Source organism: Pungitius pungitius, chromosome 7 (assembly GCF_949316345.1).
Source record: "Pungitius pungitius chromosome 7, fPunPun2.1, whole genome shotgun sequence".
Taxonomy (NCBI): Eukaryota; Metazoa; Chordata; class Actinopteri; order Perciformes; family Gasterosteidae; genus Pungitius; species Pungitius pungitius.
In genome coordinates, this window is record NC_084906.1 from 860164 (window position 1) to 873745 (window position 13582).

The 13582-nt window shown below is 43.4% G+C and overlaps 1 protein-coding gene across 2 annotated transcripts; it reads left to right on the forward strand.

The window, feature by feature from the left end:
- The first annotated feature begins 2002 nt into the window (after window positions 1-2002).
- Window positions 2003-13582, forward strand: mllt1a (MLLT1 super elongation complex subunit a). Of its 2 annotated transcripts, none has more exons than XM_037470089.2 (12): window positions 2003-2127; window positions 5738-5918; window positions 6544-6626; window positions 7691-7834; window positions 8424-8549; window positions 9469-10113; window positions 10284-10374; window positions 10466-10577; window positions 10942-11041; window positions 11470-11547; window positions 12235-12306; window positions 12870-13582. In XM_037470089.2, exons 1-12 carry the CDS (start codon window positions 2116-2118, stop codon window positions 12996-12998), a joined length of 1773 nt encoding a protein of 590 aa, XP_037325986.1. In that variant the 5' UTR covers window positions 2003-2115; the 3' UTR covers window positions 12999-13582. The 2 variants fall into 2 exon arrangements, with proteins under 2 accessions (XP_037325986.1, XP_037325987.1); XM_037470090.2 differs by having other exon boundaries at window positions 11470-11538.

A 13582-nucleotide genomic window follows, 5' to 3' on the forward strand; every position in this document is an offset into this window, starting at 1 on the left:
ACTTAAAGGATATTTATAGACAGAATCTGGTATTTCATCTGCAATTGAGAATGACTTTCGGCCGGTTTTAATGTTATTAGGTATAACAAAAAAATGAGACAAATATAAACTTTGACCTGATGGTGGAGTCAGAGATTCCCCTCAAAGTAATTCCATTTCTTGTCCAGGTGCCATAAATGACTGCACAAAATGTTGAACCAGTCCTTCCAGAAGATGTGGATAAACTTCCCTGCCTGGACAAGTACCAACTTTGACAGGCTTTTCTAAAAGCTCTTGTAGCTTCTGAATATCTGATGAACCACAGGAGGTCACTGATGAGCATTGAAGTCCAGAGAATGCCTGTGTGCATATTCTATTGTTGCGTCCATTGTTTCCTTCAGGAAGGATCATGTGAATGGAAGCAAATGTACCTGAATATTCTCTAAACTTTACCAGAAAAATAGGCTTTTAAACAGTTCAGTGATTAATTATTCATGCAAAAGAAATATGTACAGTTAACAGTTGTGCTTATACAAACAAATATACTTACTATGAATAGGTCTACAAGCACATTACTAATAATGTTTTGTCAAAAAATGTTGTCAAAATGACTTTTAATCCCATTTTAATTAGCTTATATTTGTACATAATTGAAAGTTGGCCTGTGAAATAATGTTGAGGCACCTCTATGTAAACCAAATGTCACCGTAGTGCTTCGCTCAAGTAAACTGTACGTAACAAAGTCTTATAGTAGTTAGGATTTATTCATTCATATTCATATTCATTGATTCATAGACACAGAAACACAGGTGTTATTGAGTGCTTTTTGATGCAACTATATTTTTAGTTAATAACGATTAGAATGGATACCCGTTCTTTGTTTTTGTAAATGTCACTTCTAAAATCTAAAATAAACTCTACATTATGATAAACTCCTCTTATGTGTTTGAAACTGTGGGGCATGTCTACATTTTGTGTTTCTTCCCCCTCTTTCATGTTAAAAAGAGGATTTAAAGGTTAATATCTCCATATCAGTGGGACTCTTTTGGGTCTTTGACTCAGATTAGACTGAGAGGCAAACTGCATCTATTTGAGAAGGCGGGGAAGAAGGCGAGGAAACCAAGCCAAAGAGAGAGTGCTGACTTTCTGTCCCATGGCTGAGGCCCGATAATCTCACATCAAAGTCTGGGAACCACAGAGACTTGACTGCAACTAGCCCCCGCTCACTGACTCTGTATGGTAAGAGAGATGTCTTCAATCAGAAAAGTACTGCCTTCCTTTAAGATGAAACCATTTATTAGAGGTAAAGAAGAGGAAGGACACTGCCCTTTACAGGGTCCTGCTAAATATACTGCATTGAAATGTTTTCTTTTCACCTGCAATGGAATATATATTTTGACTGTTCAGTAAGCGTTGAAAATCAGATTATTTTCTGGAAAAAAAACACTTGCTAGATCAAAAGTATAAGCGTTATGCCTGTTTTGTCCATGTCAATGTGATATTATTGGATTATTATAGCATTGACCCTTTTAAATGTTTCATATAATGTTGGGTAACTAAAGATATTATAATTGCGTGGGCATCGATTGTAGGGGAAAGTAATATCCTTCACTTGTTTGTGAAGCTCTTTGCAAATTCATCACACAGACAATAATGCACATATTTTTTTGTAAACAAAGGAAGGAAGTTATGATAAAATAAAATAAGTTTTGTTATTAAGGTAAAAGTTATTGTTTTTGCATTGTCTTATAAAAGCCATGCAATCGAACACCGATTAATCAATTAGCATCATGTGCATTTTACAATTGAAACAGAGCTGTAACCATTGGGACAATTTCGCTGTCACTCGAGAAAACCACTAGAAAATGCTTTAATTGTATTTGCAGCTCAGAAAGTGTCCCGCCTCTTCGGCATTTCCATTGGTCCCTTTCAAGAGTGCTCACATTTTCCGCTTGGTGATTGGCCGGGAGAGCTTTCTGTTTTGATCGCCTGCCACAGCAGCCGTCTGGAAGGGGAGGGGAGCCGTCTGCCTTCCGCTTCTGGGCTGGATTGACACACAATGAGGAGCAGAGGCTGGGGAGACGCTCCAAAAACGCCGCTGTAAATAAATACAACAATCACTGAGGCCAGAGAAACATGGAGAACCAGGTACAGTGGCTTTTGTGTCTCCTTGTGAAATCTGAAACGTTCACGGAGAAAATGCCAGCCGGGTGCGCGCCGGCAGGACAGGAATGAAGCCTCTGTTCAGCTAGCCAGAAGGAAAAAAAATGCTCCTGCTGCTAATGAACTCGTAGTTGTTTGGCTCTGGAGCTATGCTAGCTGGGCACTCATACATCGGTATTTACAGCTAGCTAGCTTCAGTCTACCACACCATTCAGCAGCGTTGTCTAGCTGTAGCCCCGACCAGGCACACAAAGAGATTTACACCTTGTGTGCATTGCGCTCTGCTGCGTTTGAAACGCACACGCACGTTGTTTGAACGCCATGCAGACCGATTTGAGCCGAGTTTTTTCTCTTTTTTTTTGAGGAGGGGGGGGGGGGGGTAGAAGCTAAGCTAAGCTAGCCAGCCCACCTATCAAGACAGTGTCGGCCGTTCGCTAAAGGCTGAGGAGCCGCTACGAGGCGCCGGGGGAAGCGGTTTGTCCTCTCCGGGTCTCGGTGCCGGAGAGGCGGGGTTGTGTCTCCACCGCCAGCGGCCTGGAAGCTCACATGCGCGGCTAAAAAAGAAGCGAGCGACCACCGCACAACTTCTGCAATGGCATTGCGTGGTGTGCCAACACTTGGTGAACGTTTAAGGCGTCCCACGTTTTTGATTGTTGACTGCGATGCGTGAACCGCCTCGGAAAAAAGCTGACAAACGTGTCGTCTTGTGTGCAGACCCTTTTTCATGCAAAGCAAAGCACCTGGAATGTAAACCGTGGTTTAAGGAACTTGTTTCCCTTTTGCTTCCTCAAATCTATTAATACTGCATGTGTACATTTGCCACAGTTTATAGCGATTAATGCCATCTCTAAAAAAGCTGCATAATTTATCTAGCAGAAAACCAAATTGCATATGTGCCTACTGCGAGGGAGATATTGCTTCAGAATGGGTTACATGACACACACACACACACACACACACACAACCATGGAAAGTGGCTCAGCCACTTCCTTGGAGCAAGTCCCCATTCAGCTTTGGCCCCTTTGAAGTTTTAACTAGATCTGAGTGTTCATCCAGAGGAGGTCTGCCGCTACAAGTCATACAAGTGCTGAAGTTGGATGATTTCTTTGATGAATGTTAGCTATTTAAATTCAAAGTATTATTCAAATAGATGCCCTGTTGTCCATTTATTGCTATGATGAGCTGAACGTAGAGCGGCCCAAGCTGCTGATGACTATTACATCGACCTTAATGTACATTATAAAGTTCAGTTGTTAATGTTTTATTGTTGTTGATTTAACTTTATTGTAATTTTTGAGACTGTAGTTTAAGTTTCTTAAGGAATTGCTTTACTTCGTACCTGTTTTTTGTAGTTTGTGCATTATAACTTTAATGGAAATTAACATGCATTGCTGAGTCATTTAATTATGCTCCATTCGTTTGAGAAAAGCCAAATAGACATGCAGTTGAGTCTCCTGGATAAAGATAATCAAGTTCAGTCTGTAAATATTGTATTTATTGCACATTACAGCGTAAGGACACAGACGGAGGGCTTCGTGTGTGGATGGTAAAACAGCGTCATGACTTTGTGTGCAAATACTCAGATCTTTGCCCTTTTTGGAGTTCTGCATGATGAACTCTGCTGTTTGGGACGACAGGATGAGTGGCTGTGCAGCTTTTGATAATCCACATACACACTATTTACAGTTCTGGCTTGTTTTCCTCTGGTGCTGCTGAGGGTCTGTGACTGCTGCGTGTGTCTCTGGGATGGACAGCCTTCCAAAACAACCAACGGTTGTGCGGCTTTGTTGTGACGATGGTGAATTTAGCCGAAGCCTGTAGCTTCATCACAACACTGCTGCTGTCACAAGAGTTTGTGTGTCTCCTCTGGGGGAAACTTTCTGATTTGAAAAAAATGTGTAATTGTGAAATTAGCTGGCAGGGATTAACATGGTCTCGAGGGGTGTTATTTACATGTCAGCTGGGAGTTCATTGTTTTCATGGGAGCCAGTGTGTCTGCCAGAATTTGTATTTTCCCTCAATTGGAGCTCTGTTCTGAGGGAAGAGAGAGAGCATGCGTGCACCATGTCAACGTGAGTGGTTCTGATGTCATCTGTAGAGGGAAACTCAATAAATGTATTGTAACATTCATTTTATCCATCTTATGCTAGTGGAATAGAATGATTGATGTTTTGGGCAGTGTACCACTTTTCGGATCATTTCAACCTTCATTGTGTTTGTTTTCTCAGGCTAACGTTTCTCCCTGGGCTCTCAATGTTGTGATCAGCAGTCAGAATTACTCCGCTGAGAGGTGTTCGGGGTCACGCTCATCATATTTTCACGCAGTTTGAGACGGCTCAGTTCATTCATGTCGACGTCCGTCAACAGACATTTTAAGCTTTTATTTTTAAGTTCAATTTGAACAGATTTGTCTGGCTTTTTGTCTGCGGGATCGCAGAAAAAACGCGTTGGCCCATTTTCATGATGCGTGGAAGAAGATTTTGCACAAAACAAAGAAGAATCCATAACATTTTAGAGCGAATTCCAATTACGTGATGGTTATGTGCATTTTATTATTCACAAAATATATATTTTTTTCTAATAAAATGTCACTGTCATCATCATCCTGTTTTCCAGGTCCCCCTTAAACCTTGATTTGTGTAGAGTTGTCTGTGGGTGGAAGAGTTGCTGGTGAGGATTGGAGGACTTCCATGGCTGCACAGTGTGGGTGTGGTGGAGTCTGGAGTTTAAGGGCATTACTGCCACAGAATGGCTGGGCAGAGTGCCAGGCGGGGGGGGGGGGGGGGGGGGTGTGCGTGTCTGTTTGTGTGCGTGCGTGTGTGTGTGTGTCAGTGAGAGAAAGAGTGCCAGACTAGCTCATCTCAATCCCGTCCCCTTTAATCCCCCCACTCAGTCCCAGCTCACGAGCTGCTCTGTGCTTGGGCGAAATCCACACATTCTTTAGCCCTCCCCTGGACATAAAGTAGCTTTCTGTCCCCTCTCGTCACCCCCCCCCCCCCCCCCACACCTTTTCCCCATTTCACTCCCAATGCCATGGCCTCATCTCTGCTATGGCAGTCCCCACCAGCACAGTGTCATTTACTTGTGGCGTCGCTGTCATTGTTCTCTGCAGAGATTTGGTTCCCCTCCTCCGGACAATCCTTTATAGATCTGTCTAATCAGTCCCATTCCACAGGGGGCGTCCCAGCACATGTCCAGCTTAGTGTTTGTCCTGACCAAGTGTTCAGCCTCGCCTCTTCGAGTGAAAAGTCCACATTCTCCAAAAATAGCCATTCAGAGGTTTCAGTTCAAGGTGGAATCAGAAGCCAGTGAATAACGGCGTAGAATCTCATTAGCAGCGCTGCCTGTGATCTTTTGCTTGAAAAATAAAGTTGACATGACTTAAACTTGTTTTATCGTAGACAACCAACAAGAAGAAGAAGAAAACAATCTCAGTGCATTTCTCTCTGCTCATTACTTAACACGTATATCCGTTTCTTGATCGAAACAACCTCCCTGTGTAGTTCCCATTCAACAATTTTTGACATATGAACATTTTCCCACGTCTACAGGCCTTGCAAAGCGACATTGTTTTGATATTTTGTCTTTTTTTCAGTGCACAGTGCAGGTGAAGCTGGAGCTGGGCCACAGAGCCCAGCTGAGGAAGAAAGTGACATCGGAAGGCTTCACCCACGACTGGATGGTGTTCGTCCGAGGGCCGGAGACCGGCGACATCCAGCACTTTGTAGACAAGGTCGTCTTCCGCCTGCACGAGAGCTTCCCCAAACCCAAGAGAGGTGAGAACACAACGTTTTAATTCACCTGCTGTCACAGAGAAGCTAATCGAGTGCTTTAGATGATCTTCAAAAAAACGGATGATGAGAACTCATTTCACAAATTCAAACAATAAACACAGAAATATATCGAAGAAAGTGGCAAATCAAAAGATAGAGGGAGGGTTAACTTTCTAAGATTCCATGTTTTTTCCGCATTCTTTTTTTATCAGCATTCAAGCAGGTGCAATGAGGTTCTTGCTTCGAATTGAACCGTTAACGTGATCATTCACAGAGGTGAAAGTACGCATACAGCCTCCACAAATAGTCCACTAGTGGATATAATGGAGCAAGGAAATAATCCATGTGTCTTGTGTCTCCTGACATGTACGTCTCTGCCCCTGGTGTAAATGCTCAAATGTCTTTCAAGTTGGAACTCGTATATCATGTATTATTATGTGATACTGTTTTGTGTTCTTCAAAGAAATGCCTTTGACTCATCACTGTGACTTGTTTATCTATTTTCAATCATCACATTGAGTTGATGTTGGCGTAACGTTTGCTCAGACTGTCCTAGTCAATAGATGCGTACCCCCATTAACCCGTTTTACTGGTGCGAGTAATGAAACTGACGTGTTTTTGTCTGCAGTATGCAAGGAGCCTCCGTACAAAGTGGAGGAGTCGGGCTACGCCGGGTTCCTTATGCCTATTGAGGTTTACTTTAAGAACAAGGTGAGGTTGGCAGGACACGCAGTGTAAAGCTCCTTGTTGCCGTATTTATAGAAATGAAAAAAAGAATGGCTTTTAATGAAAAACATGTTGTTTAGGTTTCAATATTGAATTGTATAAATTGATTTACATGTTTAGTGGTAGTTTGACTATAGAATATTTATAAATTCTGTTGACACATTTGTTGAACATCACTGAAATGTTTACTGACTGATTGAGGAAAACCGGTTTTTCCAGCAGAAATGTATCGGTAAGTTAATTCCATAACAAGTTTAAAAGACACAGATTGTTCCTTTTTTACATCTTTTAAAAATCAGGTCGTTGTCCAAAGCCAAGAATTATGAGACTAGTGTAAGTACATGCAGATTGATTTAGTGCAACTCGGTAATGGTTTAAACTGTAGTGAATGGCTTCACCCTGGACACACTCCAAATAAGAACCCGACCAATCAGAAAGCCTGATTGTGTTAGTGAATGTTTAAGTCTAAGCGAGAGAAAGAAAAGCAGCACACACCTCATTACTGGCACCATAATCCATTAACATGAATGATGAAAGTCAGCAAGCTTAAACCCTTATATATTTAGCAGGTATGTGCCCATTAGTGTACCATCGTCTCTTACAGCTGTGTGTAATATTAAACCTCTGGACCGCACCCACAAATGCTACATCATCCTCTTATGTGGATTTAAGTTATACATTATAGATACAACTGTCAAGAAGATCAAGAGAAATACTTTGAGTGCCAGCAAGAAGAGTGTAAATATCATCTGCATTTTATAAAATCTCTCAAGCGTTTCTTAATGCTTTTCCTTGCCTTTTTTTATTGTCCACCTTTCCACTTCTTCTCTCTGGAATGTTTGCTGATTCTTATGAGTGTGCTGTTTCTGTTTGTTTTATTACTTCCTGTGTGATAGTTCATTCATTCAGCTTTTTTATTTTGCTGTAAAATATAGCTGTGTAGTACAGAAAGACGACCTCAAGCAGGTTCATGTCCCACCAGCTGGGACAGGAAGTTTGAAACTAAAATGACTAAAAAACATTGTTTTTGCATTGTTGTCTTCCTTCAGGAGGAGCCAAAAAAAGTGTGCTTCAATTACGACCTATTCCTCAACTTGGAGGGCAACCCACCCGTCAACCACCTGCGCTGTGAGAAGCTTACCTTCAACAACCCCACCAAAGAATTCAGGAGAAAGCTGATCAAAGCCGGGGGGGTGAGGCTCACACACACACACACATGATGATGATTGACTCGAGTCCAGAGCTGATGATGGAGTTGTCAATAGTTTCCTCAAAACAGGCCGTAGAAGGTATTAACAAGTCTTGTAGTTCATTGACGGTAGATGGTGATGTAAGTTATAAAATGATTTCATACGCAATAAGGAGCCATAGGGAGGTCTTGTACACATTTAACAAAAAGAACCGTTAACCCTTGTTTTACACAAAGCCTCCATATGACGTACATACGTAAACAAGCTCGGCCATTGGCCATTTCTTCCTCCTTTTTAATGCTTTTCATCGGGGTCCAGTGGCCGAGATTCTGCCAATTAAGACAAAATCCCACGGGTTCACTAGGAAGTCCTTCAGCTCAGCCAGCAGCAACCAGCCCACCTTGGACAGACCCAGGTTTAAAGGCAGAGATCGGGGCTCCGCAGCAGCTTCACCTCATTGCTGCAGTTCACTTTATGCACTGCATCCATCTCAAATTATTACAACTTTGTTTCCGAGAAATCGTTTTTGCTTTTTTTTCGTATATTTGGAATAGCGGACACACAAGCATCTTTTTTTTCTTCTTGATTTCAGGTATTGGTGGTTCCGGAGGGGGCTGAAGCCGTGTCGAGGCCCAGTCCAGACTACCCCATGCTCCCCACCATTCCCCTCTCTGCCTTCTCCGACCCCAAGAAGACAAAGACCTCTCACGTGTCGAAGGTTGGTTGAACTACTCCTTCATTTGGAGCCACAAAGTGTCACAACTCCACGATCATTCCAGTCAGTTTCTATTGACATTTTTCGGAGGTGATGTAGGGGCTAAATGAACTAATTGAATCAGTCTCGAGCTCCCACTGAGACTTCTAATCATAGCCAGCAGTTTTTGATCAACTCCATGGAGAAGAACTCTATCAGGAGAAAACCGGACACTGATCCCGTTACATTTTCCACTGTTGCTTTCGTTTTGGTATCAGAGCTTTCAGAGGCTCTTATACTGTCAGTCCAGCTTTAGAGTGTTATATGGTGATCTTCTCTCTCTGTGTGTGTTTTCCTCCTCTTTGTGGCTCCAGGGATAGTGGTCTGTTAGTCGATCCACCACTTTGTACCAAATTTCATGGAAATCTATCTGATAGTTGTTCTGTGTGGATTCAGACAGTCTCAACTCCCCAATGATCATTCCCACAGACTTATGGGATCCTCCGCTGCTGCCTTTAGCGCCACCATAATGACGTCTGGATGGTTTATAAGCAAAGACACACGATGTTCCTGTCAGCCTAAGCTTACCTTGTGTTTTAGAAAATGTTAGCATAAAGATGGTTAACATGGTCAACATGTTAATGAATTCAACGTTTAGCTAATAGCACCACTCCGTCCACGTAACGCGTCGCAGGTCTCTTAGCATGAACTGCAGTTGTGTTATTGTGTAGAGAAGACGGTTTCATTAGTTTTCTTTGGACTGAGAGGAATTGTTTTTGGCTAAAGTTCACACTGACATCTCCTTCAATGCAAATAATGTGACGACAGAGTGGACGGGCGAGGCCTCGCGGAGGCCTTTGTGCTGCGGAGTCCGTCTCGTTTTATTGGGTGTGTGCTTTAAAGGTAAATTATCAACGCCTGTGCTTTTGTTTTCTCCCTCCAGGAACCCAGCAAAGAGGGGAGTGGTGGCAGCAGCAAAGGACCCAAACCGCACAAACTGACCAAGGAGCACCGCGAACGGCCCCGAAAAGACTCTGAGAGCAAAGCCACCTCGAAGGGAGACAACGACCGAGACGGAAGCAGCAAGAGTGGCCGCGATCCTCCCTCTTCCTCATCCTCGTCATCCTCCAAAAAGCCGTCAGAGATCAAAGTGAAAGAAGAGGTGAAGGTCCTGCCGAAGGCCGCCTTCAAGGAGCCTAAACTCACCCTGAAGGAGTCGAAGATAGAAGGTACGTCCCCAAAAGGAGGGGGTGCTGGGAGTGGAGGGGGCGGCGGAGGAGGTCCTGCAGAATCCAAAGTCCCGGGGAAACGACCCTCCACTGTTGAGTCTCCCAAACCGAGCGCTAAGAAGCAGAAGAAGGGCAGCTCCGAGGGGCCAAAGGGGTCGAGCGGGGGGGTCTTTACGGGAACTTCTCCTCGCGTCTCGTCCACGTCTGCGGCCGGCCAACCGTACGCAGAGAAGAAACCGCCCAAGGAAAAGGGTCGCTGGGCCAAAGGCAAAAATGACACGCAAGAGCCGAAGGAGCCCAAGAAGCTCCCCGAGTCGGAAGAATCGAATTCAGAGGACGAAGCATCGTCCAAGTCAGAGGTTGATTCATTGATTGTTAAATGAATTATTTCACCTACAGTTTTTGCGCACGCTAAATTGTATTTTTAAACTATTTAATTCATGGAAAGACCATTTGAGATTAGACCTCACATTAATCCACAATCTTAGATGTTTTTATCATCATCATCTTCTGATCCTCTCCCTTACAGCAGTCAGCCCCTTCAAGTCCTTCCAACTCCAGTTCCAGCTCGGACTCCAGTTCAGATTCAGACTTTGAGCCGGGTCAGAAACAAGGACAAGGTAGAGTCCACTCACCTCGTCATGTGGCAGAGACGCGCCTCGTGTGACGGGTCGGTGTGTCTCATTGTGTTCATCTGCCCACCTCCTCCAGGCCCCCTTCGATCCATGGTGGAGGAGATCCAGTCAGAAGAGTCCGATGACGACGACAGCAGCTCGGAGGAGGGGACGCCCATCAAGACCAACCCCCCCAACCGCGACTCTCGGTCAGTCTCCCTCTTTAAATGTCAGGGGCTTCAATCAAAAACACTGTTTACTACGGACTTTTTAAGAAGTGACATTTTGAGAAACTCAAGATTGTTACGCTACTTGTGACGTTTCTCAATATATATATATATATATATATATTAGATATAGAGAGAGATTTTTGCAGTTCGGGGCCTTCATGACACAGGAAAATTCCTCATAATTGATATCGCACAGAATGTCGAAGATTTTATTGAGCGTGTCTAATCATAATCTGTTGTAATTTTAGCAGTAAATAAAGGTTATATATTGCTAAACAAAATGACAATGTGACGTGTGTGTCCATGTGTGATTGACCTCTGACCTCTGACCTCGCGCTTTCAGACTAAGCCTGGACAGCGAGAGCGACAGCAGTGACGGCTCGCACAGTCTCAGTCGAGACCCCGCCCCCCCGCCGCAGAAACACAGCTCCTCCAATAACAAAGTAGGTCCCAGCGTCCTCCTTTTACTGCCTGCTTTCATTGAAGCATTCACAGACATGGACATTTATTCTCACTAATATTATTGAGTTTGTCTTTGTCCAGTACTCTGAAGCTCCTACATGAGCCGGACTTTCCTGAGGCATTACGTTGTTTTTATGTGGGGATTGACTCCGAAAATGTATTTTGTATGTTTTGATCAGAAGTAAAACGGTCAAAGGCATTTGTTTTGACAAAGAACATAATATAAATAAAATGTTAATAATTCCAATTTATTGGTTCCTGCCCAACATACATAGCCTAAAGATATTCAGCAGACAGACACACACACATCTCTTGCATATCCAGTGTCCCAGATGGTCTCATGTTACTGGTTGTATCACTTCTTCCTCTTCCTCCTTTCCTTTTTTCCTCTTCCTCCTTTTCTCTGCAGGTTTCAGGCAGGAAGAGTCCAGATTCCTCGTTTCGCTCTGAGAAGGTGTTGAAGAAGGGATACGACAAGGTAGGAAGGGTAAATCAAACTTTTTTTTTAATGCTTTTCCTCACATACACACACACACACGCAGTATTTTTACCACATTCATTGAGTGCATTAACGAATTCAAGATGGAGTCACGGACAGTGAATTGATCCAGATGTGCAGACAGGCTGTGGCCCATTAACCCTTGAAAAGAAAGAAAACCCTTTTCTCTCTTTGGTGTACGAGATGATTCATGAAGTGACCAATCCTATATCACCTCTCCATATTAAAGCAAATTAAAGGAAAGGTCAATCCCCACAGCGATTTACATTCAAAGAGGGGGGCGGGGCTACTGAATAACACTGAACACAATGCACCATAAACACCGTTCTATATTAATTGCTTGATTCACTATTGTGCAGCAAATGCAGTGAGTGTAGGATCAGCAGTCCAAAAATCTAGTTTTCCAAAATTGTATAATTAAAATTGACTTTGACTCTGCTGCAAATACTTAATTTGAGGGACACACTTAACTTGCTAGTTACAGTTTTCCTTAATGTTTCTCCAATGATTTTGAATTCTAAATAGTCATTTCCCACTTTACTCTGAAAATAGTAATCCAATTACATGCAAGGGGTCAGGCGGATACATTTCCCCATGTGGACACACAGTTCCAGTTAAAATCAATGACTGCGTCATCTTTGTCACTCTACTGACCGTGTTCTGTTATCTCTGCAGGCCTACACAGAAGAACTGGTGGACCTTCATCGCAGACTGATGGCTTTAAGAGAACGTAATGTCCTACAGCAGGTGTGTGTGTTCATGCTTCTTTTTTGCTTGGTAATGTTGTACATGGAATTATAAGAATTGTTAGCATCCGAATGATTAACCCTTTCAGGAAAAAGTAATAACCATGGAATCATTTATATGATACAACTGAATGGAAAAACCAATGACTTGCACTGTTTAAAAGGGGTAAGCCATGTAGTGACCATAAATAAAATATATTCATATTCCTAATCTATTACTAATACTAATCTTTTTTTTTTTTTTTAACCGCTCAGCCTCACAAAAGAACGTGAATGTAGCGCACACTGCGTCACCTGTGAGCAATTTATTTTAGTTCACTATGACAGAAGGTTACAAGTGTTGGACAGGTGGAAAAAAAATCATCAGACTTTTATCAAATGGGAAATAGCCAATAAAATCGTAGTAGATTTACTGCTGCTGACAACTACTGACGGAATATGGGCTTTGATGGTGGGGATTAAAAAAAATACATATATATATATATATATATATATAATATCCTGTTAATGTGGCTCAAGGGCAAAGTGATTTGGGCAAATGCTAATTGATCCCTCCTCTCTTAGATTGTGAACCTAATTGAGGAGACGGGCCACTTCAACGTGACCAACACCACCTTTGACTTTGACCTCTTTTCACTGGACGAGTCCACTGTCCGCAAACTACAGAGCTACTTGGAGGCGACGGCCACGTGACAGGAAGTGGACACCGGCGCGGGGAACCCGGCCTGTGGATTGCGTCGGCGGAGGTAGACTCGCCAACATGCCCCTCCCCAACCCCCACCCACTCCCCTTTTTAAGTTGGGGAAGAGAAGCCACATCATGTCACAGCTGTTTCACAGGCCCGACTGAACCATTGAACAGACAAATGGAATCACACCAACAAACACAAGCACACACGAGGACGCACCACCTTCAAGTGACACTGGGGGGGAAGCTGAAGGAGGTGGTCAAGGGGGGGGGGAGGACTGGCAGGGCTATCTACAGAGGACTTTCACTACATGTGTTTTTTTTTGTTTTTTTTTAGTCTGCAGAGCTGTGGTATGCACCTCACACCCCCTCCTTCACCCTCCTGCACTCCTTCTTTTGCAAACCCAAGACTCCCACTCCTCCTCTCCCTCCCCCTTCACACGAACACTCCTTACTCGGCAGAACAGTCCCCTTCCCCCTGTTGTCAGCTGGAGCTCATTTCTCTCTAGGCATACTCTTTTATTTGTGTGTGCGTGTGAAAGACTTGGTTTTGGATGAGGTTTCTCTGTTGTCTGAACATGGAGTTTCCC

Coding starts and splice junctions, on each gene's coding strand:
- mllt1a (XM_037470089.2), top strand. Junction 10,375..10,465: donor GGGTCAGAAACAAGGACAAG/GTAGAGTCCACT, acceptor CACCTCCTCCAG/GCCCCCTTCGATCCATGGTG. Junction 11,042..11,469: donor ACAGCTCCTCCAATAACAAA/GTAGGTCCCAGC, acceptor TTTTCTCTGCAG/GTTTCAGGCAGGAAGAGTCC.